Source organism: Zootoca vivipara, chromosome Z2 (assembly GCF_965207765.1).
Source record: "Zootoca vivipara chromosome Z2, rZooViv2.hap1.1, whole genome shotgun sequence".
NCBI lineage: Eukaryota > Metazoa > Chordata > Lepidosauria > Squamata > Lacertidae > Zootoca > Zootoca vivipara.
Window position 1 is genome coordinate 42,136,953 of NC_142585.1, and position 22,068 is coordinate 42,159,020.

The following is a 22,068-nucleotide window of genomic DNA, read 5'->3' on the forward strand; positions in this document are numbered from 1 at the left end:
CTCTTGAGAGTCGCATGAACTGCAAGAAGATCAAACCTATCCATTCTTAAGGAAATCAGCCCTGAGTGCTCACTGGAAGGACAGATCATGAAGCTGAGGCTCCAATACTTTGGCCACCTCACGAGAAGAGAAGACTCCCTGGAAAAGACTCTGATGTTGGGAAAGATGGAGGGCACAAGAAGAAGGAGATAACAGAGGACGAGATGGTTGGACAGTGTTCTCGAAGCTACGAACATGAGTCTGACCAAAAGTGCGGGAGGCAGTGGAAGACAGGAGTGCCTGGCGTGCTCTGGTCCAGGGGGTCACAAAGAGTCGGGCACAACTAAACGACTAAACAACCAACAACACTTAAATACTGATTTTCATCAGAAAAGATCTCCAAGTGATTTACAAAAAAAAAGCAAAAAAGCAGTAAAAATGAAATACAGTGTGGAAAACATCGAAATCCATACACAGTATAATATATAAGGCATCAAACTCTGTAACACAGAATTCCACTCATTCAGTATCCTGGCCACTCACTCAATATCCACATTCCAGCTGCGGGAGAGCTGAGAATCAGAGCTCTTTCCCCGTTCTCAAAGACAGCCCTGGGAACAGTACTGAGTTCTGTACTCAGATGATTACTTCTTCTTTTAAAAATAAGTTTATGGGATTTTTAAAATTATTTTATAAAAAAACCAGAAACTAAAAGGTCTTCCAAACTTAAACTTAAGTGTGCAGATGTCATTTGCTTTTAACATTTTTGAAACTGATAGGAAATGTTTTAAAAGTCAGCTTTACAGCTTTGCTGCGAGATCTGAGATCACATAAATTTTGCAAAGTGTGTGGCTTAAATCTTTGAAAATGAGCCCTTTAAACAGAGCAGATGGGAACCTGTGGCCCTCTAGATATTGCTGGACTGCACCTCCCAACATCGGCAATCACTGACCATGCTGATTGGGGCTGATGGGAGTTGGAGTCTAACAACATCTGGAGGGCAACAGGCTGGGTAAGGCTACAGTAGGACAAGGAAACTGGTGTGTGTGTGTGTGTGTGAGAGAGAGAGAGAGAGACAGAGAGAGAGACCATAGAGTCAGAACATTATATAACACAGAATTTCTCCTTTCTTCTGTACCCATCTGCTGTTTCACATGGTTTGTGTACCATCTGGATACCTCTAGGTTATACTGCAAAGCCACAGACACACATGTACCCCAGGAGGTAATAAATGAACCCAGAGTTTGCAATGTCACTCACTGGAGCTTTAGATCAAAGACAAAATACTCTGTTGGCTGAGCAACTCATGAGAACATTCTGGTTGTTGATGGTGGTGGTGCAAACAGAGAAGCTTTCAAGTCTCAACTTCTATAAAGCATGAAAGTATGATTGATGTATTTATTTATTTATGACAAAGATAGCCTTAAGAAAAAAATTTTTACAGCGAAAAGGATATGAGCCTTTGACTTAAGCTGCTGTTATGTGTCAGACTCTCAGCTTCCCATCTGTAAACTGGGATCTCTGATTGAGCCAGCAATCGCCCTGCCAATACAGGTATTTGTTCTAGGGGTAAAGGGATGGTGTAAAAAAAATAATAATAGCAATACTGTACCCTGCAAAGGACCACATAACTTGTTTGCCTACTTCTTAGTAGATGCACTGAGTATGACTAACATTGGATGCAACCAGATTAGACCCACTGCAATCGACAGACCCTACTCACTTCGGTCCAACCCATTTAGGATAACACTACTGTAGACTTACTGCCTAAACCAAAACTTCCCTCATTTCAAATATGAACTGAAGGAGAAGGGGGAACTGGAACGTTTATAATGTTGCATATTGAATACCGTTAACAAAGCTGGATATTTGTTGGCCAATACCCCCACCTCCTTAAAAGAAAATCAGAGAGGAAGCCTAGAATTTCCTGTAATGGCATAGCACGGAGAAAGTGGATTGAGAAAAGCCCTCCCCCCAATTACACAAAACTTGTGGATAATCAATGAAGCTGAATATTGGAAGATTCAGAACAGATAAACTAAAGTACTTCTTCATGCAGTGCCCAGTTAACCTATGGAACTCACACCCACAAGGGGCAGTGGCGAAGGCTATTAATGGTTACTAGCCATGGTGACTACATATTTTCTGCCTCCCTGGTCAGAAGCAGCAATGTTTCTGAATACCAGTTTCTGGAAACCACAGGAGGGGAAAGTGCTCTTGTGCTAGATTCCTGCTTGCTGGTTCCCCATGATGGTCACTGTGAGAACAGGATGCTGGGCTAGATAGAGCATTGGGCTGATCCAGCAGGCTGCAATGTTCTTAAAGGGGGGGGGACAGCTCTTTTGCCCCCAGTCACGTGGGAGAATTTAGGAAGTTCCCTGTTGCTCAGTTTAACTTACACACATAAGCCTGTGGTCATTGCAAAGCATAACTACTTAGAAGTACCGTAAATCCCACTGAGTTCCATGGGACTTACTCCTGGGTAAGTGTATGGGCAGAATTGCAGCCTTAGTAACTAAGTGGTTTCCTTCCCCTCTTCCACTTCCCCTGGAACTAAGAAGGAAAGTCTAAAAAGAAGCAAGCAGATGAACTCACCAGCCTTAGATTGTTCCCTTCCGTTGCTTAGCAAGTAGCCAGATACTAACAAAACTTCTCTGCAGCCGATGCCTTTTCCCTTTAAGATGCAACCACAGCAACAACAGGTCCTTCTCCCGCTTTGGGAGAAACAACACACAGAAAGCAGCGCACAATCCTTACCCTCACAGAATTGCAGAGTAGGAAGAGATATCGAGGGTCCTCTAGTCCAACCCCCTGCAATGCAGGAATCTCAACGCGAGGTCTCCCATCCAATTTGAAAGCATACTGGACCCCGCTTAGCTTTGCAGATAATGCTAGTAGTTTTATCGCTGCATCACTCATTAAGTCTGCAACCCTACACACAACCTTAACTTGGATGTACCGGTAAGATCCCACTGACACAGTGGAACTTACTCCTGAGTAAGCAAGCATCGACGTGTGCTACGAACTTAGATTGTTCTTTATTAAAAGAGAAATAATTTCTTTTCTAAGTTGAGCCTTCTGGGAAATCAGGCACAATTGAAATAAACATGAAGAGGGGAGAGAGATGCACAACTGGCGACATATTGGGGGCACGGTCTCAACTTTTTTCTCTTTTTCTCAAGAAAAGAGAAAGCGGATCTCGAGGGGGTGGAGAGATGGGGGAATCAAAGCGCCACTGAATGATTTCTCAGTGATTGGGGTGGGTGGCAGGGATTTATCCTGAGCTGCCTCCCCACCTCTTTTAAAGACAGTCTCTCTCACGCTCCCCTTCCCCGCACGGCGTCCTTTCCTGAGAGTCGAGAAATGCGGTGTCTCCCTCGGATCGAGCTCCTCCAGAGCCGGCTACTCACCTGGAGAGACCAGCTTTTCCTTCCGCTCTCCGCGCGCGCCAAAGTTTCCGTTCTTCTCTTCCTCCAGCTGCGCCTCCGAGGGCGAGAAAGAGCGCTTGGCCCCTTTAGTCAATTTCCTGGAGTTGCAACTTTGGCGGCTAACAATAGTCTCCTCCAATACTGGGCAGGCAGATAGCCAGGGATGGAAGAGGCCGGACTTGGTGGGTCATCTGCATAATACGCACTCAAGGCTCCTCCTCCCGCATCCGCCCGCGTCCGTTAGCAAAGAAGCAGGGACTGCTCTGAAATTCAATGACTTGCTAAAAGCGGGACAGTTCTTGCTATATTGGGATTGGTCGGAAATCGGGGCGGGGCTAAATTTGCATGCAGAGCGACGCGTACAAAAAAGAACCTTTTCTTTCCGCCAGAGCGTGGGGGACTCCCCCCCCACCCGCTGGATTTTGCAAAACACATAGTAATCCTTAAAGGGAGCGGGGTGGGGCTGTGGACATCCAGATGTTGTTGGACTACAACTCCCATCAGCCCAGCCAACAACCCTAGTGTAAACCAAGTTTCCTCCTTTCTCCATCAGATTTCATGGTATCAGTGTTTGATTTGTGTTGGGGGTTTTTTGTGTGCATATATAGTTTGCCACAGGGTGAGTCCTTTAAAAGAGGCCCCGTGGATACAGAGTACACATGTTCCACGGGCCTCTTTTAAAAGACTCATCCTGGATATTTGCTCTGAGTAGCAGCAGCAGCAGCAGCAGCAATAGCAATAGCAATGTTACATTTATATTTTTGTTTGCTAAAACCTACTTAAGGTTTCTGTAAAGTTGAAAATATAAACTCTGTTTCAGTAAAAGCTAAAAGACCCTCATTTGCAAAACTCCTCTGTACCATCTTTTAGTTCATTTTTAGGATAGTTTTTTGCCAATCTCTGCTCCTCATGACCTGAGAAGGCTGTGTGGGTTAACAGGGCGGGGAGCTTGTTTTCAGCTGATTTTATAAAATGTGCATTTTTGTGCATTTAACTGCAGCTAAAAATAAACATTGGCTTGCTTGCACTAATGTGAATCTTCTGAGCTGGAAAAATCCAAGGTTTTCACTGTGTGGAATTTGTGGGGTAATAAGCAGAAAGGATGCCCATCTTTTGAGTTAGATGTACAGTACTAGTCACTGATGTGTGCATTTTGTTCTTTTAAATGTATTGATATTGTCATGGACTGGCTGGATGCAGAGGAGTGGTGTCAGGCACCAAGGGAACCCCCAGGAGAAGAAGGTCCAGAATCAGGGAATTGGTGGTGGGACGACAATGTATGGTCAGAGGAAGAAGAGGGAGCGGGCTGGGAGAAGGTGTTGAAAGCTGAAGAGGTAACAGGAAATGAGCAGTAAATGCAGTCAGAAAGCAGTCCAGAGGCAGAGGCAGATGTTGAATTAGGAGAGGAGGGAGGTCAAGAGGCCCTCCCGCTGCAACCAGCTATCATCCCTTGGTCTCCTAGAACCTGAAGAGGTATGAAGAAGGCAGAGCAGAGACAGACAAGATGATGACGAGCCTCTGATTGCTTGGGAAGGAACCCGGGGAAGAGGAGAATTAATGAGCTGTGGGAAGACCTTTGGTCCTTGTAACTGCCTCATAAGGGCAAGTTCTATCGGGAACATTCTTCAGCTTGGGGTCTGCATTTTCTTAAGGGCAACCTTGACATACCATTGATGGGCAGGGGCCAGAGGTAGAAGTGGGTTTGTCCCATGGGCTAGTTTCTATATGCACCCACCCCTCTCTATCCTCCACGCAGGCAAGCAAGAGGTATTGTCAAGAGTTGAAGGACACATCCTAGGCAGGCAAAAACACTCAAGGAGGGTGTTGTCTGGGGAGAGTACTGAGGACTAAATAGAGAGTGCTGGAGGCCTGCATTTGGCCCCCTAGGTCTGAGGTTCCCCACCCTGTTACAACCAATCAAACAAGTTGTCTTTAAAAAAAATGATTTCCTAATGTGTTTCATTTATTGAAAAATTAAAAGCACAAGCTCTTTCATATATAAATACAGTGACATTGCTGGCCATTTACAAGGCATTGTTCATGGGTGGGAAGGCAGAGCGTAGGAACCTCACGCCAGGTGTGTCACAGAGGTTAAATCCCAAAGCATTACAAGTGGTGCCCCTGGAAGCCCCTCTCTCCCCTAGGACTGTTTGAGAAGTGGAGGTGGGGCTCCTCCCTCACCCAACTCACAGGTGCTCTGAAGCAGGTGCAAAATGCTACTGTACGGTGCAAGCAATGGAAGAGCTAGAGAAGTTGGGGTGAGGTATTCAGACTAGTGACTGGCCAGATCATTCAAACACATAGACACAATAGGCAGAGATGGGACATCTACGCCATAGTTCACCAACCAGATGAGAATGGTTTATGGAAAGAACGATTATCTCTCTCTTTGTTTCTCCTCTATGTTACATTGCTCTTTGTTCCCACAGATCACCCAGCCGGGCTCATTCTTGGATTGGTAGCAGAGAAGCTGCTTCGAGTACCAGTGCGACAACCCAAAGCATATATCCTGCATGTGCTCTGTGCGCGGCATGCGTACATGCGTTGCTGGGCTTCAGGTGGGAGTTATCTGCTTTTTGTGGTAGTGCACGTGTGCTAACATGCACATGACAGTCTGCTCGAACCCTTGTTCTTGCTTTGTTTCTTTCTTGCATTTGGCTTCGGGACCTTCCTGGGCCCTATCCCTAAAGTGAGACATTAAACTCAGTGACTAGGAAATCAACACAGTCCTTGTCCTTCGCTTTAAATGCCTCGGCGATGATGCGAGCTGCTTCCCGGTGCTCTTTTCCTTGCATTGTCACTCCATTCACCTCCAGGATCACATGGCCCACCTTCAGCTTCCCACAGTTGTGGGCAGAGCCTCCCCTCTGGAGCAGGAGCAGAAGAAAGAAAGAAGATATTAAGAGGCAGAACGAGCTAATATATTGTTGTGAGTTTTGCTCACCCGAGCAATCATAACATTGACTTTTGATTTCATTTTGCACATTGCTCAGAGAACTCTGGTTATTGGGTGGTTGATAAAGAGATTAAAATAAATAAATTAAATGGTTGTATTAACAATAATGCAGAACTTAATAAACAACAAGTATTTTGCTCAATTAATTGCAGGAACATTTTAGTCAATCAAATTCTTTCCCATCAATTCATTATAAATTCCATTGAACACAGTAGGATTCATTCATGTACTGTAGGGTTGAATACTGGAGGTCTGCAATCCTCTTTAAGGAGTGTCTCAGCAGTTTTTCCTTCTCTGTTTAGTGGCTGGTGCAGGGATGTTGAGCCAGGGTGAGGGGAGAGAGAGAAATGACCAGAGAGGATGCATTTACTCCAAAAACCTAAATATGCCCATGGACCTAAAAAGGTTGGAACCGCCATGGAAGCACAACTTGGAAACTGCCAAGGGTCTTGGCAGACCACTTATATATTACACACACACACACACACACACACACACACACACACACACACACAGAGAGACCACTGTATATTCCTGCATATAAGACTACTTTTTAACCCAGGAAAATATTCTCAAAAGTCAGGGGTCGTCTTATACACCGGGTCATATTTCTTATACAGCAAGTATATGCCGAACTCTATATTTTAACTGGAAAAGTTGGGGGTCGTCTTATACACCCAGTCGTCTTATACGCCGTAATATACAGTATTTTTCTGACTCTTTAGCAAATGTAATGCACCCTACCAGATGCTGCATGAATTTTAATTGTATTTTAATGCTTCTTTTATTTCTGTATACTGCATTTTATTACATCTTACAGAATTCAAAATGTAATACCATGAAATCCAAGATAAGAAATAGAAACACAGCCTAAAGTCAATATGAATATTGAATATTGAATGCATAGGGCAGGCATCCCCAAACTGCGGCCCTCCAGATGTTTTGGCCTACAACTCCCATGATCCCTAGCTAACAGGGCCAGTGATCGGGGAAGATGGGAATTGTAGTCCAAAACATCTGGAGGGCCGAAGTTTGGGGATGCCTGGCATAGGGTGTGCCAGCTCTCATCTTCAACCACAAGTACATAGACATGCCGCAGGCCTCCTGAATGAAGCGCTGGTGGTTCATGGACCACAGCTGGGGAACCTCCTCATCTACAGTGGTGCCTCGCTAGACGAATTTATATTACAAATTTTCTTATAACGAAAAATTCGTCTAGCGAATCCCATAGGAATGCATTGAATTTTTTTCCCCCATAGGAACGCATTAATTGAATTTCAATGCATTCCTATGGGAAACCGTGATTCGCTAGACGAATTTTTCATAAAACGAATTCGTCTGGCGAGCCAACCTCCGCTCGAAAAATCCTTTCGTTAAGCAGGGCATTCATTAAGCGAGGCACCACTGTACTCAGCTCTGATACATTTCTAATCATTTCGGACCCTGAAAAAGATGCACCAGTCACCACCTCCCTTACCTGTATGGTCACAATACGAGGCAAGGGCTGGCGAGTGTTGGCTCCTCCCTCAATGGCAATGCCCAAGGTTGGGGCACTTTTTGTCACCCGAATCAGGTGGGATGTTGGTTCCAGGAGACCTGGCTGTGGTGGGAGGAGAAAAAGAGCATGACAACCCAGGGTTATTATTTACTACAGTACTTCTATCCCACTCCTCCAAAGCTTTTGCTCCCTTTTTTTTACTATTTAAATATAAATTAGTCCCCCTTCCCCCAGTTCAGGATTCATGACTTTACTTTAAAACACAATATTGTGGCCAACTATACCTTGAATGGTGCTCCAGAAACAATGGGCCAACCAGGATTAGGAGGAGTTTGGGATGAAAGCTGAAGCTGTCACTCAATTGTGAATTCCCTCCCAGCCCAACACCTTCCAGAATTTCTCCTTTTAGTACTTGGGTAGGCAAACTAAGGCCTGTGGGCCGGATGTGGCCAAATCGCCTTCTAAATCCCGCCCGCGGACGGTCTGGGAATCAGCGTGTTTTTACATGAGTAGAATGTGTCCTTTTATTTAAAATGCATCTCTGGGTTATTTGTGGGGCATTGGAATTCACTCATTTATTATTATTATTTTCAAAATATAGTCCGGCCCCCAACAAGGTCTTAGGGTCAGTCGACTGGCCCCCTGCTGAAAAAGTTTGCTGACCCCTGAATCTAAAGCAGTTCTCCTTTTAGAAAGCATGGGCTATGCTGCCCTCTTGTGGTATAGTCTTCAATTGGCATTGCTTCAGCTACTTTCATATATGCAACTGTTGTATCAACCTTTCTATTATATTGTTGATCACGTCGGGATGCCTTATGGGAGGTGATATCTAAATTAAGAACAAGGACAGGGGCATATATGTAACCCCAACCTCCATACAGGACAGGCCAGGATAGATATAATCAAACACCACCCTATAGTGCTGTTGTACGGATGGCAGCACCCCAACTATGCGTAGTGCTCAGAACGATCAAAACCTCTGCATCATCATCATCATCATCATCATTAATATTATTATTTCCTCTCTTATCTGTCTCCAGACCAGGACTGCAAAAACGAATGCCTCACTCTGATTCATTTTCAACACATGCACTTTTAAAAATCATCTGCTGAGAATCAGCCACTGGGAAACCCTTTGCCTGGTCCTAAAAAACTGGCTCAAGACTGCCCTCCCCCACACACTGCTTTTGTTTCCCATGGCTGGTACCCAGTGATGTCTTACTGGTTTGGGGCCTGCCTCTAACGGCCCGTCAGCCTTCAGTGGTGCTTCCTGCGGGCTCTTGCTTTTTATGGGACCCTGCTGCCGGCTCCTGTCTTTGGCGCTGAGCTCTGTGTCCCCGATGTCCACACCGCTGTCCTCACTGAGGGTCTGCCCACTGTCCGAAAGCTGAGAGAGTGTTGAGGCTGCGGCAGACGACAATGGGAGAAAGGCTGTTAAAAAAAGCGCCAGAGGAGAGGAATCAGGCTGGCTGTCAGAGGTTGAATATGGAAATTCGCCCTGATCTAAGTAGGCCACACCAAACATTGGAAGCACATTTAAAGCACATTGCTTCCCCCCCAAAGAACACTGGGAATTGTAATTTGATAAGTGTGGTGGGAACTGTCATTCCATGAGGGGAAATCTACTGTTTCTAGGATTCGTTGTGGGCAGCCACGTGCTTTGTGGGCAGCCATTGTGCAAATGTTTTAGGGTGGTCACGCAACCCGTAATTTCCTGCTGAAATCCTTTACCGGTTATGGCACAAATGTTCTGGTTTATGCTTGCCCCATATTCGCTGTGCTACAGCTCCCTTCCAGGCAGCACCAGGGATGAATCCTGGAAGAAACTGAAGCAGAATAAGCCTGCCACTAAGACACTATCATTGCGTCAAGGGTATGCTGCTGCACACTGTGCCCGCAATCAGGCACCAGTCTGGAGGGGCCAGGGTAACACAAGCACATTAAACACAGCACTGGATAAGCTCTGCTATAGCAAGATCTGACAACCTTTCAAAGCTTTATGGGCACCTTTTGATTATTGTGCGTGCCACTCTTTTTGGACACTATTTCTTCCTCCACTCACCAGCTGATGGGTGGCAGGCTTATACCCTGCTGCTCTTACTTTTGGATTGGACTGCAGGTGGGGGCTGTCCCATGGCATGTCCTCTAGAAAACCCTTAACAGTCTGGGACCAATTTACTTGCTGGATCACCTTCCCCATACCGTGTTTCCCCTAAAATAAGACACGTCTTATATTTATTTTTCTTCCAAAAAAACACACCACGGCTTATTTTCAGGGGGTGTCTTATTTTTTTATTATTAAGCCCTGTCGGGGCTCGGCACAGCGCGCCGCTGGCTTTGCCGGCTCCCGCTCTGTCGGGGCTTGGCAGGGCGCGCACACTACTGCTTTTGCCGGCTCCCGCTTAGTTCAGTCGGCAGGGCTCGGCAGTTCAGGGGTCGGCAGGGCGCGCGCGCTGCTGCCTTTGCCGGCTCCCACTGGGTCGGGACTCAGCAAAGCGCGCACTGCTGCCCTTGCCGGTCCCGCTCGGTCAGGGCTCTGCGCGGCGCGTGCTGCAGCTTCTCCCGGCTCCTGGTCCGTCTGCGCTCCACATGGCGCACGTTGCACATCCGCTTCCTGACAGGAAAGGCATCTCCCTTTTCCTGTTCCTTACGGAAGCGCCATCCAGACCTGCTCCAGCACGGTAGGGTACCGGTACCCCAACCCGTCTTATTTTGGGGGGATGTCTTATATTTTTTTGCCTTTAAAAATCGTGCCATGTCTTATTTTTTAGGCCCGTCTTATTTTGGGAGAAACACGGTATTTATGCCCACTGCCTTCTTCAGTCTGCAGAACTGGCACCGTGACAAGTATCATCTAATGTCCATTCCAAACTTGCAAGGAATCAGTTCTTCACTGCGGTGGCACCTCCACTTTGGAACTCCCTATCCATTGCCATTAAAGGACCCAGGTGGCGCTGTGGGCTAAAGCACTGAGCCTAGGGCTTGCTGATCAGAAGGTTGGCGGTTCGGATCCCTGTGACGGGGTGAGCTCCTGTTGCTTGGTCCTGCCAACCTAGCAGTTCGAAAGCACATCAAAAATGCAAGTAGATAAATAGGAACCGCTATAGCGGGAAGGTAAACGGCGTTTCCATGTGCTACTCTGGTTTGCCAGAAGCGGCTTTGTCATGCTGGCCATATGACCTGGAAGCTATACACCAGCTCCCTCGGCCAATAATGCGAGATGAGCGCGCAACCCCAGAGTCGGTCACAACTGGACCTAATGGTCAGGGGTCCCTTTTCCTTTACCTATCCATTGCCATTAGGCATGCCCCTTTTCAGCACCTGCTAAAAGCTTTTTGGATGTTGTTGCTGTTTTAGCAAACCTGCCCAGACCTGTAAATCTAACATCTGTTTTAACATTACTGTAATTTTTAAACTGCTGATTTTATTTTGAATATTTTCTTTTTTGGCTAACTTATTGTTAACATCTGATTTTATAGGTAACTTTAATGTACATTTCATGTAACCTGCTTCGAAGTTTTGATGATTAAATATATTGCTAAATGAATCGATGAAAATGAATCAGTGAACTATGGCCTCTGTCGCTTTAAGATGCCCAGCATATCTTGAGGCCCCTCCTGTTTCCTGTGAGGTTAGAACAGCAGAAAACAGAGGAATAGCAACAGTCTTAACAGGAAACTATAAAAAGAAGGAACAAATGCATGTAGTTTAGCAAGCAGTATCACAAGAGGGAAGCAAAGTCACAGCTATAAATGTACTTGCAAGGTTCAATGGGGAGGCGGGGGAGATTGGAGACTTTATCTGAGAAGTTACACTCCGGAGTCCTCATTACTAGAGTCCTATGCTAATTAATAGATTTTCCCTCGCAAGCAGTGGTGCTAATCTCCAGTTAAGAGGAGATTGGGCAGAGCCTTCAAGTTAGGAATATTATGTGGCATTACGACTGCATACCCTCCAACGTTCCTGAGATGAATATAGGGACATTTCTCACTCCTTCCCCCCACTGACCCTCCTCAACCTCCATCCCCCCCCTCCATCAGTTCCTATCAGGATAAGGGTGAGTGCCACCACCACTACGCCAATGGGACACAGCTCACATCATCCTCCATCATCCTGAGAAAAACCCTTAATCCTGATTTCATTTTATTCTTTGGTAGATTTACAAAAAGGAAAACACACACCAATAAATAAAATTTAGAAAGGGGCAAGATTAGATGCAGTCACACAAAGTTCTTTTTTAAATTTGTTGTTGTTTAGTCATTTAGTTGTGTCCGACTCTTCGTGACCCCATGGACCATAGCACACCAGGCACTCCTGTCTTGCACTCTTTTTAAATATATATATACAAAATCACGACTCTTTGCACTCCGCTCTGTTCCCCCTTTCTTCCTGCCCTCTGTCTGCCCCTCAGAAGTGGCTTGTCACACGGGGCAGTAGCAGCCTCTCCTCCTCCTCCTCCTCCTCCTCCTCCTCCTCTGTTCTCCAACAGCTGTTATGAGCTGCCCAAGGGAGGAGGTTGGCAGAAGCAGCCATGCAGAGACCACAGAGAAGCTTTTGTCATTCTGGGTCTATCCTTGGAAAACAGGGACACTTGGAGGGTATGTAACTGAGTCAGGCCATGGGTTCTATTGAGCTCAGTCTTGTCTACATTGACTAGCAGCAACTCTCCATGGTTTTATTCAGAAGTCTTTTCCAGCTCCTCTTGGGAGACAATAGGAGATGCAGGGACCACCTGCATGCAAAACAAATATGTTCTACCACTGGGTTGTGGCCCTTCCCTTTGAATTAGTAGAGTTCTCAGATGGGCAGGAGCGTAGGAAGATGGGGCGGTGGGGGTGGGCCGCTCCGAGCGGCGCAATCCCAGGGGCGCCATCGCGGCTGCCCGCCCTGCCCCCAAAATGTGCGCCCTGCCCCTGTGCACGGCGCGTCCCACCCCCAAACGCGTGTTCCGTCCCTGCGCACGGCGCATCCAGCCCCGCCCCCAGAACTCACGCCATGTCCCTGGGGGCAGCGCGACTGCTCTTTGCCCCCGGTGGCAGAAGGGCACATTGGCTCTTAGCTACCAAGACAAGGTGGCCCTCTTCAGTGGGGAGTTTTGTCACCCCACTACCCCCCCCCCTTCATGTTTCTGCTGCTCTGCTCCATATTGGAGCTAATTAGTTTCCTTAAAGTGTATTTAAATGTTTGGTGTGTGTGTGTGTGTGTGTGTGTGTGTGTGTGTGTGTGTGTGTGTGATACCCCACTCTGTTTCCCCCATCCACAATGAAACACATAAAAATCATGTTGTGGTGTTTTGTGCCATCCAGAAATTTCAAGAGGTTACCTGCTTTTAGTATTCCAGACTTGATACCAAGGGTTATGGTGTGAGCTCTGCTTTGCCCCTGCCCTGCCCTGCCTACCCAACATACACTGTAACACACTCAGATAATCAGGTTCAAATCCCAGCTTCCTTGTAAAGTTCACATAAAATCATAGAATCATAAATTGTAGAGCTGGAAGGGACCATGGGGGTCCTGTAGTCCAGCCCCCTGCAACAGAGGAATATTTTAGCCCAACATGAAGCTCAAACACACAACCCTGATATTACGAGTATTATGGTTTACCCACTGAGCTATCACCATGAGCCAATTACAAGCTCTCAGCCTAACCTACCTAACAGGATTGTTATGAGGGGAAAAAGGTAAAAGTTACACCCATTGTTTTGCCCTGTTTTGCCCTGCTCACCCCTGGCTTGCAGCCCCTGGAAGGTGGCCAGGAAGGAAATGTGGCACTTGGACTGCAAATAGTATCACACCCATGTTATAACTGGTGTTTGAGACCCTCCTCAAGTGCCTGGCAAAAAGCAGGTTATAAACACATTAAAGAACAGAACATGCCCATCGTTAACCAGTCCGCTAAGGGAAGAAATCCTCACCTCTGGCCTGGGGCAAAGACCTCACTTCGTTCACATCTGGTTCGCTGTTGGGCCGATGAACTTCCACCATGATAAAGTGCTGTGCAGTGCCATCTTCCCCACTTCCCTTCTCGCCTGGAGGCGGAGGAGCAGGATGGGATGGAGGTGGTGGAGGAGGAGGGGATGGCGCACTGGGGTTCAGAAGGGTGCCAATTTGTGTGGCTCTCTCAGGAGAGGGGTTCTTCAACCGTGTTGGTGACTGGACCCGAGGGAAGGGCCCAATCAGATGTTGATTGACGAGCAACAAGTGGGTATCCAGGGGCCTCCGGGAGGAATGGGTGGCAGGGGAGACAGAAGCATATATGGCGCTGGAGGTGGAGTCCTCTGTGGAGGAGGAGGCAATGCTACCTGTATCCTTCTCAGAGAGGCTGGGTGGTGGTGTGGGATTCCGGGGTGCCACAAAGAACAGGCCTGACTGGGAAGATTCTGAAGAGGGCCGCTTGAGGGTGTTGTTTGCTGAGATCCTGTCCTGGGGGGCAGAGGGGTCTTCTGTCATTTGAGAGGGAGGAGGAGGAGGCTTGAAGGCTGGAGGCTCCTCAGGGAAGGAGGAAACATCATCCTGATTAGACCACAGAGACATAACAACAACAACCCCTTTTAGATGGTGGTAAACAATTGTAGTATCACACCTGCTTCTGATAAACAGTCAATAGCAAACTTCTGGTGAACAAGTGCAACTGTCTTATCACACCGCTGGTCCATCTGTTATCATCATGTACCAAATTTATACACCCAAAGAGGCTTCTAAGCCAATGATGAAGGAGGAAAACCAGTGACAGAAACATTAAAATATGAAGCATCCATGATTAAAATAGGCAGCCCCCCCAAAAAAAACCATTTAAACAACACCACTGTTAAAATAGGAGACTGATGGAGAGATCAAGATACTGCCTGTGTAAACAGGTGCATTCCCCAAAGCTAGCAGAATGCCAATGCAGATGAGACCTTTTATATTTCACCCAAGAGCGTGGGATCTAGCCCAATATTATCCATTTGGATTGGCAGGGACTCTCTGGGATATTGGGTAAGTTATTTCCCCATCTCCAGCCAAGCTGATCCTTTTAACTAGACACAGCAGGGATTCAACTAAGAACCTTCCACATGGGAAGCAGGGCCTCTTCTATTGAGCTATGCCATCTTCTGCTATTTGAAGTACATACACACTAGGCCAGGGGGGACCCAGGTGGCGCTGTGGTTAAACCACTGAGCCTAGGTCTTGCTGATCAGAAGGTCGGCGGTTCGAATCCCTGTGACGGGGTGAGCTCCCGTTGCTCAGTCCCAGCTCCTGCCAACCTAGCAGTTCGAAAGCATGTCAAATGCAAGTAGATAAATAGGAACCGCTACAGCGGGAATGTAAACAGTGTTTCCATGTGCTGCTCTGGTTTGCCAGAAGTGGCTTTTTCATGCTGGCCATGGAAGCTGTACGCCGGCTCCCTCGGCCAATAATGCGAGATGAGCGTGAAACCCCAGAGTCGGTCACGACTGGACCTAATGGTCAGGGGTCCCTTTACCTTTTACACTAGGCCAGGAGTAGGCAGCCTAAGGCTCAGGGGCCAGATGCGACCTGAGAACTGTAGTTTGTTAACGGTGCTGAGAGCTGTTAGGAGACCTCTACTCCCTTTGCATAGCTACAGTTCTCAGAGTTCCCTGGGAAGAGGGATTGATTGTTAAACCACTCTAGGAGGGGGAAAGGAGGTAGCCTACGATCTCTCAGTTCCCTTAAGAAACTACAGTTTCCAGCCATGACTATTTAAAGTGGCTCTAAGTGCAGATGGGGCCAAACTGAGATTCAATCATTTCAGTGAAACTACTCTGAGTAGAACTGAATTGGATACAACCAGTGGTTCTTGTTTTTGTTGCAAATCACAAGTGGCTTGTGACTTGTCACCAAGTGCCTATTTGCAAATAATAAAGTGCCTTTCTCCTAAGAGAAGAACTTCGGAGTCTTTTTGACTGCTTCCTAAACCATTTCTTCCTGGGCGCAACTAGGGACCCGGCAAACAGCCTGAAAAGGCTGCATGGCATCCATGCAATATTAGGCCTGTGCCATTCCTACATTTACCCAATGTCCACTTTAATAAATACTCAGCATCAGTGGCAGCTGGAAACATAGGAGCCATCTCCTAGGAGCTGTGGGGGCTTCACCCCCCCCAATAAAAAGTTTGAGGGGGCCACACAAACACACACACAGTTTATGGGCACTTCCATTCAGTGCCCACTTAAGCCTTTCCCAGATGAAAGATTCAGTGGGCTAAAGCCGGACTTTTAGAAACCTTGCATTTCTAGCTGTCAGCAATAAATACCTAGATTAGGGGTAGAAGGATCTGTCACTTTTGTTCCTCTCGGTTTCTTATTTTTCCAATCTAGAATTCAGTTCTTCACTTTCTGCAGCAATTTGTGATTATTATTTTTTAAACATTTCCATGAAAAACACCAGCCTCTCAGTGCAAATTTAGCTGAACAAACTCATTTTTATTTGCATTTTTGACTCATGTCCACATTTTTGCAAGCAATTCCCCCTAATATAATGCATTCTTATATTTTTACTTTCACTAAGATGTGTCTTTTCATGCACACTTGACCCTACATTTTTGTACACATTGTTTTGGAGAACTGCATCACACAATTCAGAAAAGTGTAATTTTTGAAGGATGGTTATGTTTCAGTTTGCATATTAGTTTGGAAAGTGTGAATTTCACACATATTTAGCTTCAGATGTGTACTGATTTGAGCTTTCCCTTCATCCCTAACCAAGATATACAGTACCTGTAATTTTTCAGGTCACCTTATACAAAGAGAGATGGGCAGAAAGAACTCCATGGAATCTTGGAATGATTAAAAAATAAAAGAAAATAAATAAATGTATGACTATGACCCTGGGGAGTTAGGATTGCTGGGCCATAGTTATGGAACTTGAGCTGCAGACAATATCAAAGTAAAGCTCTGCCCCACCCACCCTCTACCCCATTCCATAGGGATTGGATCCTCTGCTAATTGCTCAAAATCAAGCTTTTCCAGCGAAAGACTCAAGCTGTCAAGACAAATGTGTTGTAGAGCAACAGAACAGTAGGATATATGCCAGATGGTGGCCAATTAGGAAGCCTGGCATAAGGTGTGCTCATGAAAATCAGCTGCCAATTAGATTAATATCTTCACGCCAAGAAAGTGCATGCTTGCTGCATATTGCATGGCACCCTGGGTATGAGTCCTGGTCCTGACAGAGAGGGAGCATTACTGTGGGGAAGTAAAGGTTGAGGGTGGTAGGTGGTGGGTAAATGAGAACATGCCTTACCAGTGAGATGTCAGGCAGGGCATTGATGTTGCTTTGACTTTCGTTTCTGCTCCCTTCCAAGTCTGACGTATTCTAGCCACAAAGGAGGAAGATAAAGGCCCTGTTTTTATTTTGTAATAAATAAATAAATATCCCCCCCCACCACCTCTCTTTCAAACAAGGTTCTCTGGGTTAAATGCAGCAGGTCTTGCCATCCCTTGGGGGGGGGGGCCTGTGGCACATTTGCAAACTTGAGAAACTTCTGTAGGCACCGCACAGTTACTGCAACTCTTCCTCTCCCCCCATAACCAGTTCCTCTCTCCTGTAACCAGTAGTGTAGTGGCTAATTCTGAAGTGCAAGGTCCCTTCATGAAAGTCATAACTACACCCCCTTATAAGATTATATAATCATTAGGCATGCATCACAATGATCAATACAGATTTCCACGTGCTGACTTTTAGCGATTTTTTTTGTGTGTGTGTGTGTGTGTACATGGGCAAATGGCTTGGAATGCTCCAATATCTTCTTCTGGGGTGATTTAAGTTGTGTTTCCCTTGAAGTTCCATTGTGCATAGCAGAACTTGCATACAGTTCTCTTGAAAATGAAGCCACTTCTATTTTCAGTGTTTCTAAATGATTAGCTTTGGAACATATAGACCAGGCATCCCCAAACTGCAGCCCTCCAGATGTTTTGGCCTGCAACTCCCATGATCCCTAGCTAACAGGACCAGTGGTCGGGGAAGATGGGAATTGTAGCCCAAAACATCTGGAGGGCTGAAGTTTGGGGGAATGCCTGATATAGAATAACTCCTCTGCCTCAGTGATGCAAGAATAAAACTACTAGCACATTTGCAAAGCTATCATTGCAAATTGGATGGGGGACCATGTGTTGACCTTCCCAACTCTACAATTCTCTGATTCCTTGGTGTTCCTACTACAGTACATGTCTTCTCCAGAGTGACCCTAGCAGCTTCAGTGGTTGTCTTGGCTCATTTCACCCTTATCAGTTCCAATCAGAATATAGGTTGAGAAGACTTTTTTCAGTGGCTCAAAAGCTACCTTTTCATGCTGATTGGGTGGTTCCAAGTTGCTGGAGGCAGAGACCCTGCTGCAGAAATAGAAATGGGTGTTTGCCCCTGCCTCTAGTGACTGGACCACTGGACCTCTGGCTGTAACTACCCTGAAACTTGTACCACTGTTAGGCTTGAAAGAAATCCATCTACTGGTCAAAAAATACTTTCAAGCCTAATTTCAGCAGGGGTCATATGTACTTGCAGACCTCATGTTGGTGAACCAAGGCTTACAGAATGCTTACAAAACTCTCTGCAGTCAGTTATAGGCACACAGCTATGCCCTACCCACCCCCCAATCAACCTTCAGAGCCAATGGAAATTAATGAATGAATAGAAAGAGAACCTACCCCCGTGATGCTGGCACAAGAACCTTGCACACATTGCAAAAGAATGAAAGTTTACTACCCCCATTCTCTGCCTCCCCACTCTCTTCTCCCCCAAATTTAAATTTAAAAATGCCACTCTCCCCCTCTCTTGCACATACAAACACTATTTTTACATAATTCTTTCCCTGTTATCAAATCAGTTCCTTCTCAGATGTACACAGGTGCCAGGTGTCCTGCAGGGAAGCAGGTTCCTAGCCACTCCAACCCAGTCCGAAAAGGCATGATTTTTGCACCCCTCCTGGGCCTGTGCTGTTGGTGGCTGCCAACCCCTAAGTGCACCTCTGAACAAGAATCTCTGTCTTCCTTACAAGTTAGAGCCTCTGCTTATGTGTTTTGGAGCAGGAGCCAGGACAGCCACCTCTCAGCATGGACAATACTGAGCTAGGTGGACCAGTGAGGCAGCTTCCTAAATTCCTAAAGAGAATAGATTTGGGGGGTGGGGGTGAAGTTGAAGGAGCTGTGAGGGGATGAAAGGTGACTTGGGCAAGGTGTAAATGGAGAGGATGGGGGTTTGCCAACAGGGGTCAGGGCATTGGCAGGGAGTTGGGGTAGGCAGCACTGGTGATTTTTGTATGCCTCTAATATGCGTGTGCGGATATATTTCACCCACTGGCACTTTTTCAACTCTTATGCATTGTATTACATAGCTGGAAAATACATAAAATAAACATTATGGCTCTGCCTTCCCCGCCCCCATTTTTGAGGCCAGCTCTGTTTTAAGTAAATTAGCAATAAATGCAATGCTATGACCAGGCATAGCTGCTTCCAATTATCTCAGCACACAATTAACCTCCCACTTAGAGGACCTGCCTGTGATCCAAGAAAAGCTATTACAGTAGTCAGGGAGGTGATGATAAACCAGGCCCGGCCAGATGGTTTGCATTGGTCAGGCACTGAGAGGAAGAATCAAGGAAGCAGCTTCCTATTTGAACTGATCAATATGCTGTTTGCCACTTCCTTCAACCCTCATCATCTGTGTAAACCACCCAATTACCGAAATAACAATTTTAGGGGAAAGGGGATTGATAGCACTAGAACTAGCCTATTGTGGAAAGATATTTTTTTTATTTGTTGCTCCATACATTCTTGAAAACAGAAACATTCTTAAACATATTTTACCTGCTGAGTTGCAAATATGATTTGGCTTTTAGATCAAAGGTTGCATGGCAGTAGAGTGCTGGAGGTGCAAATAGCTATCAGACTTAGAAAAGCTGATATCACTAGATAAAGTTCACCGGTTTTAACTGGATTTTTAATAAGTGTGCAGTTAATTGTTGCTGTACTGAATGTTATTGTGTTGTTATCTTTTGTACTGAGCTGTGCAAACCACTTTTTACAGGGGGGGGGGCACTGGGCATGAGTTTATGGAACTGTCCAGATGCTGACAAGGGGAAGAGGGGCTGGAGTCTGACTCAGAAGAGGGGGTCAGTGATTTGTGGAGACCTGTGCCAGGCAGGTGGCGAGAGCTGAAAGCAGGGGCAGCTTTCAGAGCTGAAAGGTAGAGCACATGATGGGTGAGAAGAAGAGGCAGGTGAGGCAAGTGAAGGGCCGGGTGCTCTCTCACCCTATCCTGCACCACTGTCTCCCAGAACCAGGAGGGCGTTGAAAAGGGATGAGCAGAGGAATTTGCACACAGGTGCATTCTCCGACTATGTGCTCACAGCCTTTACATAAACAGGTGGAGGAAGACTGGTTCTCAATTGCTACAGCTGCTCCATAGAGTGCGGACCTGAGAAGAGCGGCCTAGCTGCAAGATCGGTGTGTAGGTGTCCAGAGCTGTAGAAGTGACTGTATCTGTATGTGTTATCTTTGACAATATCTGCTGTGTGCACTCCTTTGGCTGGGGAATGCCCTTGACATAAGGGGATGGCGGCCCAAAATGTTTGGGAACCACCGATTGAAATGATTTTAGTACAGGGTTGAGGGGTGTCAGGAGCTGAATGCAGCCTTCCTGAAATATACTCGGAGTCGAGAGTGAATTTCATGCTCTTTATTCAGCTCGTAGTCATCAAGGAGAAGAAGAGAAGAATGCCCTTTTCCCAAAACCATCTGCTTATATACATTATTTACACAATGGGCTTTGCGTGATTGGCTACTTCAGGGGCCAATCAGTTTGAGGATTGGCTTCTGCCAGCAGCCTGATTGGCTGCTCCTGCAGGCCAATCAGGTTGCGGATTCACTTCTGCCAGCCACCTGATTGGCTGCTCCTGCAGGCCAATCAGGTTGCGGATTCACTTCCACCTGGAGTTGGACTGGGTGGCTCCTGCGGACCAATCAGACTGCTGATTCTGGATCCTATTGTTCTATGATTCAGCTCAGTACATAACACTTCCAAACATCTATATTTGGCCCTTATGACTTTCCCCATGCCACAACTCCTCTTCCTAGGCCACAACCCTCAGTGGCCCAGCATCACACCCTCCTTAGAGTGTTCATGCCTAGCTGGAAGGTGTCCCCGAACTCTGATAATGTCTCTTGCTTGCCCAGGTGGGCTGTGTGTAGAAACTATTAGACTATTGTGCAAAGGTAAAAAGTTTAATTTGTTGCTCCACTTCCTTTTGCCTCTGACTTTGCCCACCTCTGGCATGTGACCCCAGAAGGTAGCCCTGATGGAAATGTAGCTCTCAGGCTGAAAAAAGCAGGTCCTTTGGCTATGTCCCATCCAGCTCAATTCCTCTGTGACTTGTTAACAGGAACCAAACCCCCAACCAGCACCCATTAAGAGTTGCTTACCTCCATGAGATCAATAAGCCACAAGAGTCGCTCCTGGTTGGGCCATTTAAAAAAAGATAAAATAATGGATAGGAGAAGAGAAATACGTTAGGAGGGTAAAATAAGCAAACAATGTATCCTTCAGGTTCAGTGTTCAAACACACCCATGAGATTGAACAATGGTGTACAGTCATACCTCGGTTTAAGTACGCTTCGGTTTGAGTACTTTCAGTTTAAGTACTCCGCGGACCCATCTGGAATGGATTAATCCACTTTCTATTATTTTCAATGGGAAAGTTCGCTTCAGGTTAAGTACACTTCAGGTTAAGTACACTTCAAGTTAAGTACAGACTTCTGGAACCAATTACACTCATACTTTAAGTACGCTTCAGGTTGAGTACTCAGCGGGTTAAGTACGCTTCAGGTTGAGTACTCAGCGGACCCGTCTGGAACAGATTAATCCACTTTCCATTACTTTCAAAGGGAAAGTTCACTTCAGGTTAAATACGCTTCAGGTTAAATACAGCCTTCCGGAACCAATTGTGTTTGTAAACCGAGGTACCACTGTACATTGCCCAGTATCCATTTTAAAACTGCTTTAAGTGCTGCTTTTGCATTTCTGGGTTTTGTTGTTTTTAATTGTGATTTCACATTATTATTATTAGTTGTAATTATGAAACATTTGTCCTTCAACAGAGAACAGAGTGATGCATGACAAAAGAAAAATAATGCATAAAGAGATTGGGGGGGGGGGAATGAACCCAAAATTAAAACCTTCAGAAAATTAACAACAATTGTACAACACAAACCC

General features: G+C 46.1%; 2 protein-coding genes across 7 annotated transcripts in view; both read right to left on the bottom strand.

The window, feature by feature from the left end:
• AKNA (AT-hook transcription factor) overlaps positions 1 to 3,552 on the bottom strand; it is a 65,115-nt gene extending 61,563 nt beyond the window's left edge. Inside the window, exon 1 of one of the 3 annotated variants that reach the window (XM_088665006.1) lies at positions 3,390 to 3,550. The gene's annotated coding sequence lies outside the window, so the exon portion shown is untranslated. Of the gene's footprint in view, positions 1 to 3,389 lie in introns of all 3 variants that reach the window. The other 2 variants (XM_088665004.1, XM_088665007.1) reach the window with 2 other exon arrangements.
• A 1,803-nt stretch (positions 3,553 to 5,355) lies between these two features.
• WHRN (whirlin) overlaps positions 5,356 to 22,068 on the bottom strand; it is a 104,677-nt gene continuing 87,964 nt past the window's right edge. Inside the window, exons 8-13 of one of the 4 annotated variants that reach the window (XM_088665009.1) lie at positions 21,279 to 21,311; positions 17,107 to 17,178; positions 13,776 to 14,373; positions 9,084 to 9,292; positions 7,841 to 7,963; positions 5,356 to 6,274 (exon numbers count right to left, since the gene is read on the bottom strand). In XM_088665009.1, the coding sequence (XP_088521135.1) occupies positions 6,092 to 6,274; positions 7,841 to 7,963; positions 9,084 to 9,292; positions 13,776 to 14,373; positions 17,107 to 17,178; positions 21,279 to 21,311 (1,218 nt within the window). In that variant the 3' untranslated portion in view covers positions 5,356 to 6,091. The remainder of the gene's footprint in view (positions 6,275 to 7,840; positions 7,964 to 9,083; positions 9,293 to 13,775; positions 14,374 to 17,106; positions 17,179 to 21,278; positions 21,312 to 22,068) is intronic. The other 3 variants (XM_088665010.1, XM_088665011.1, XM_088665012.1) reach the window with 3 other exon arrangements.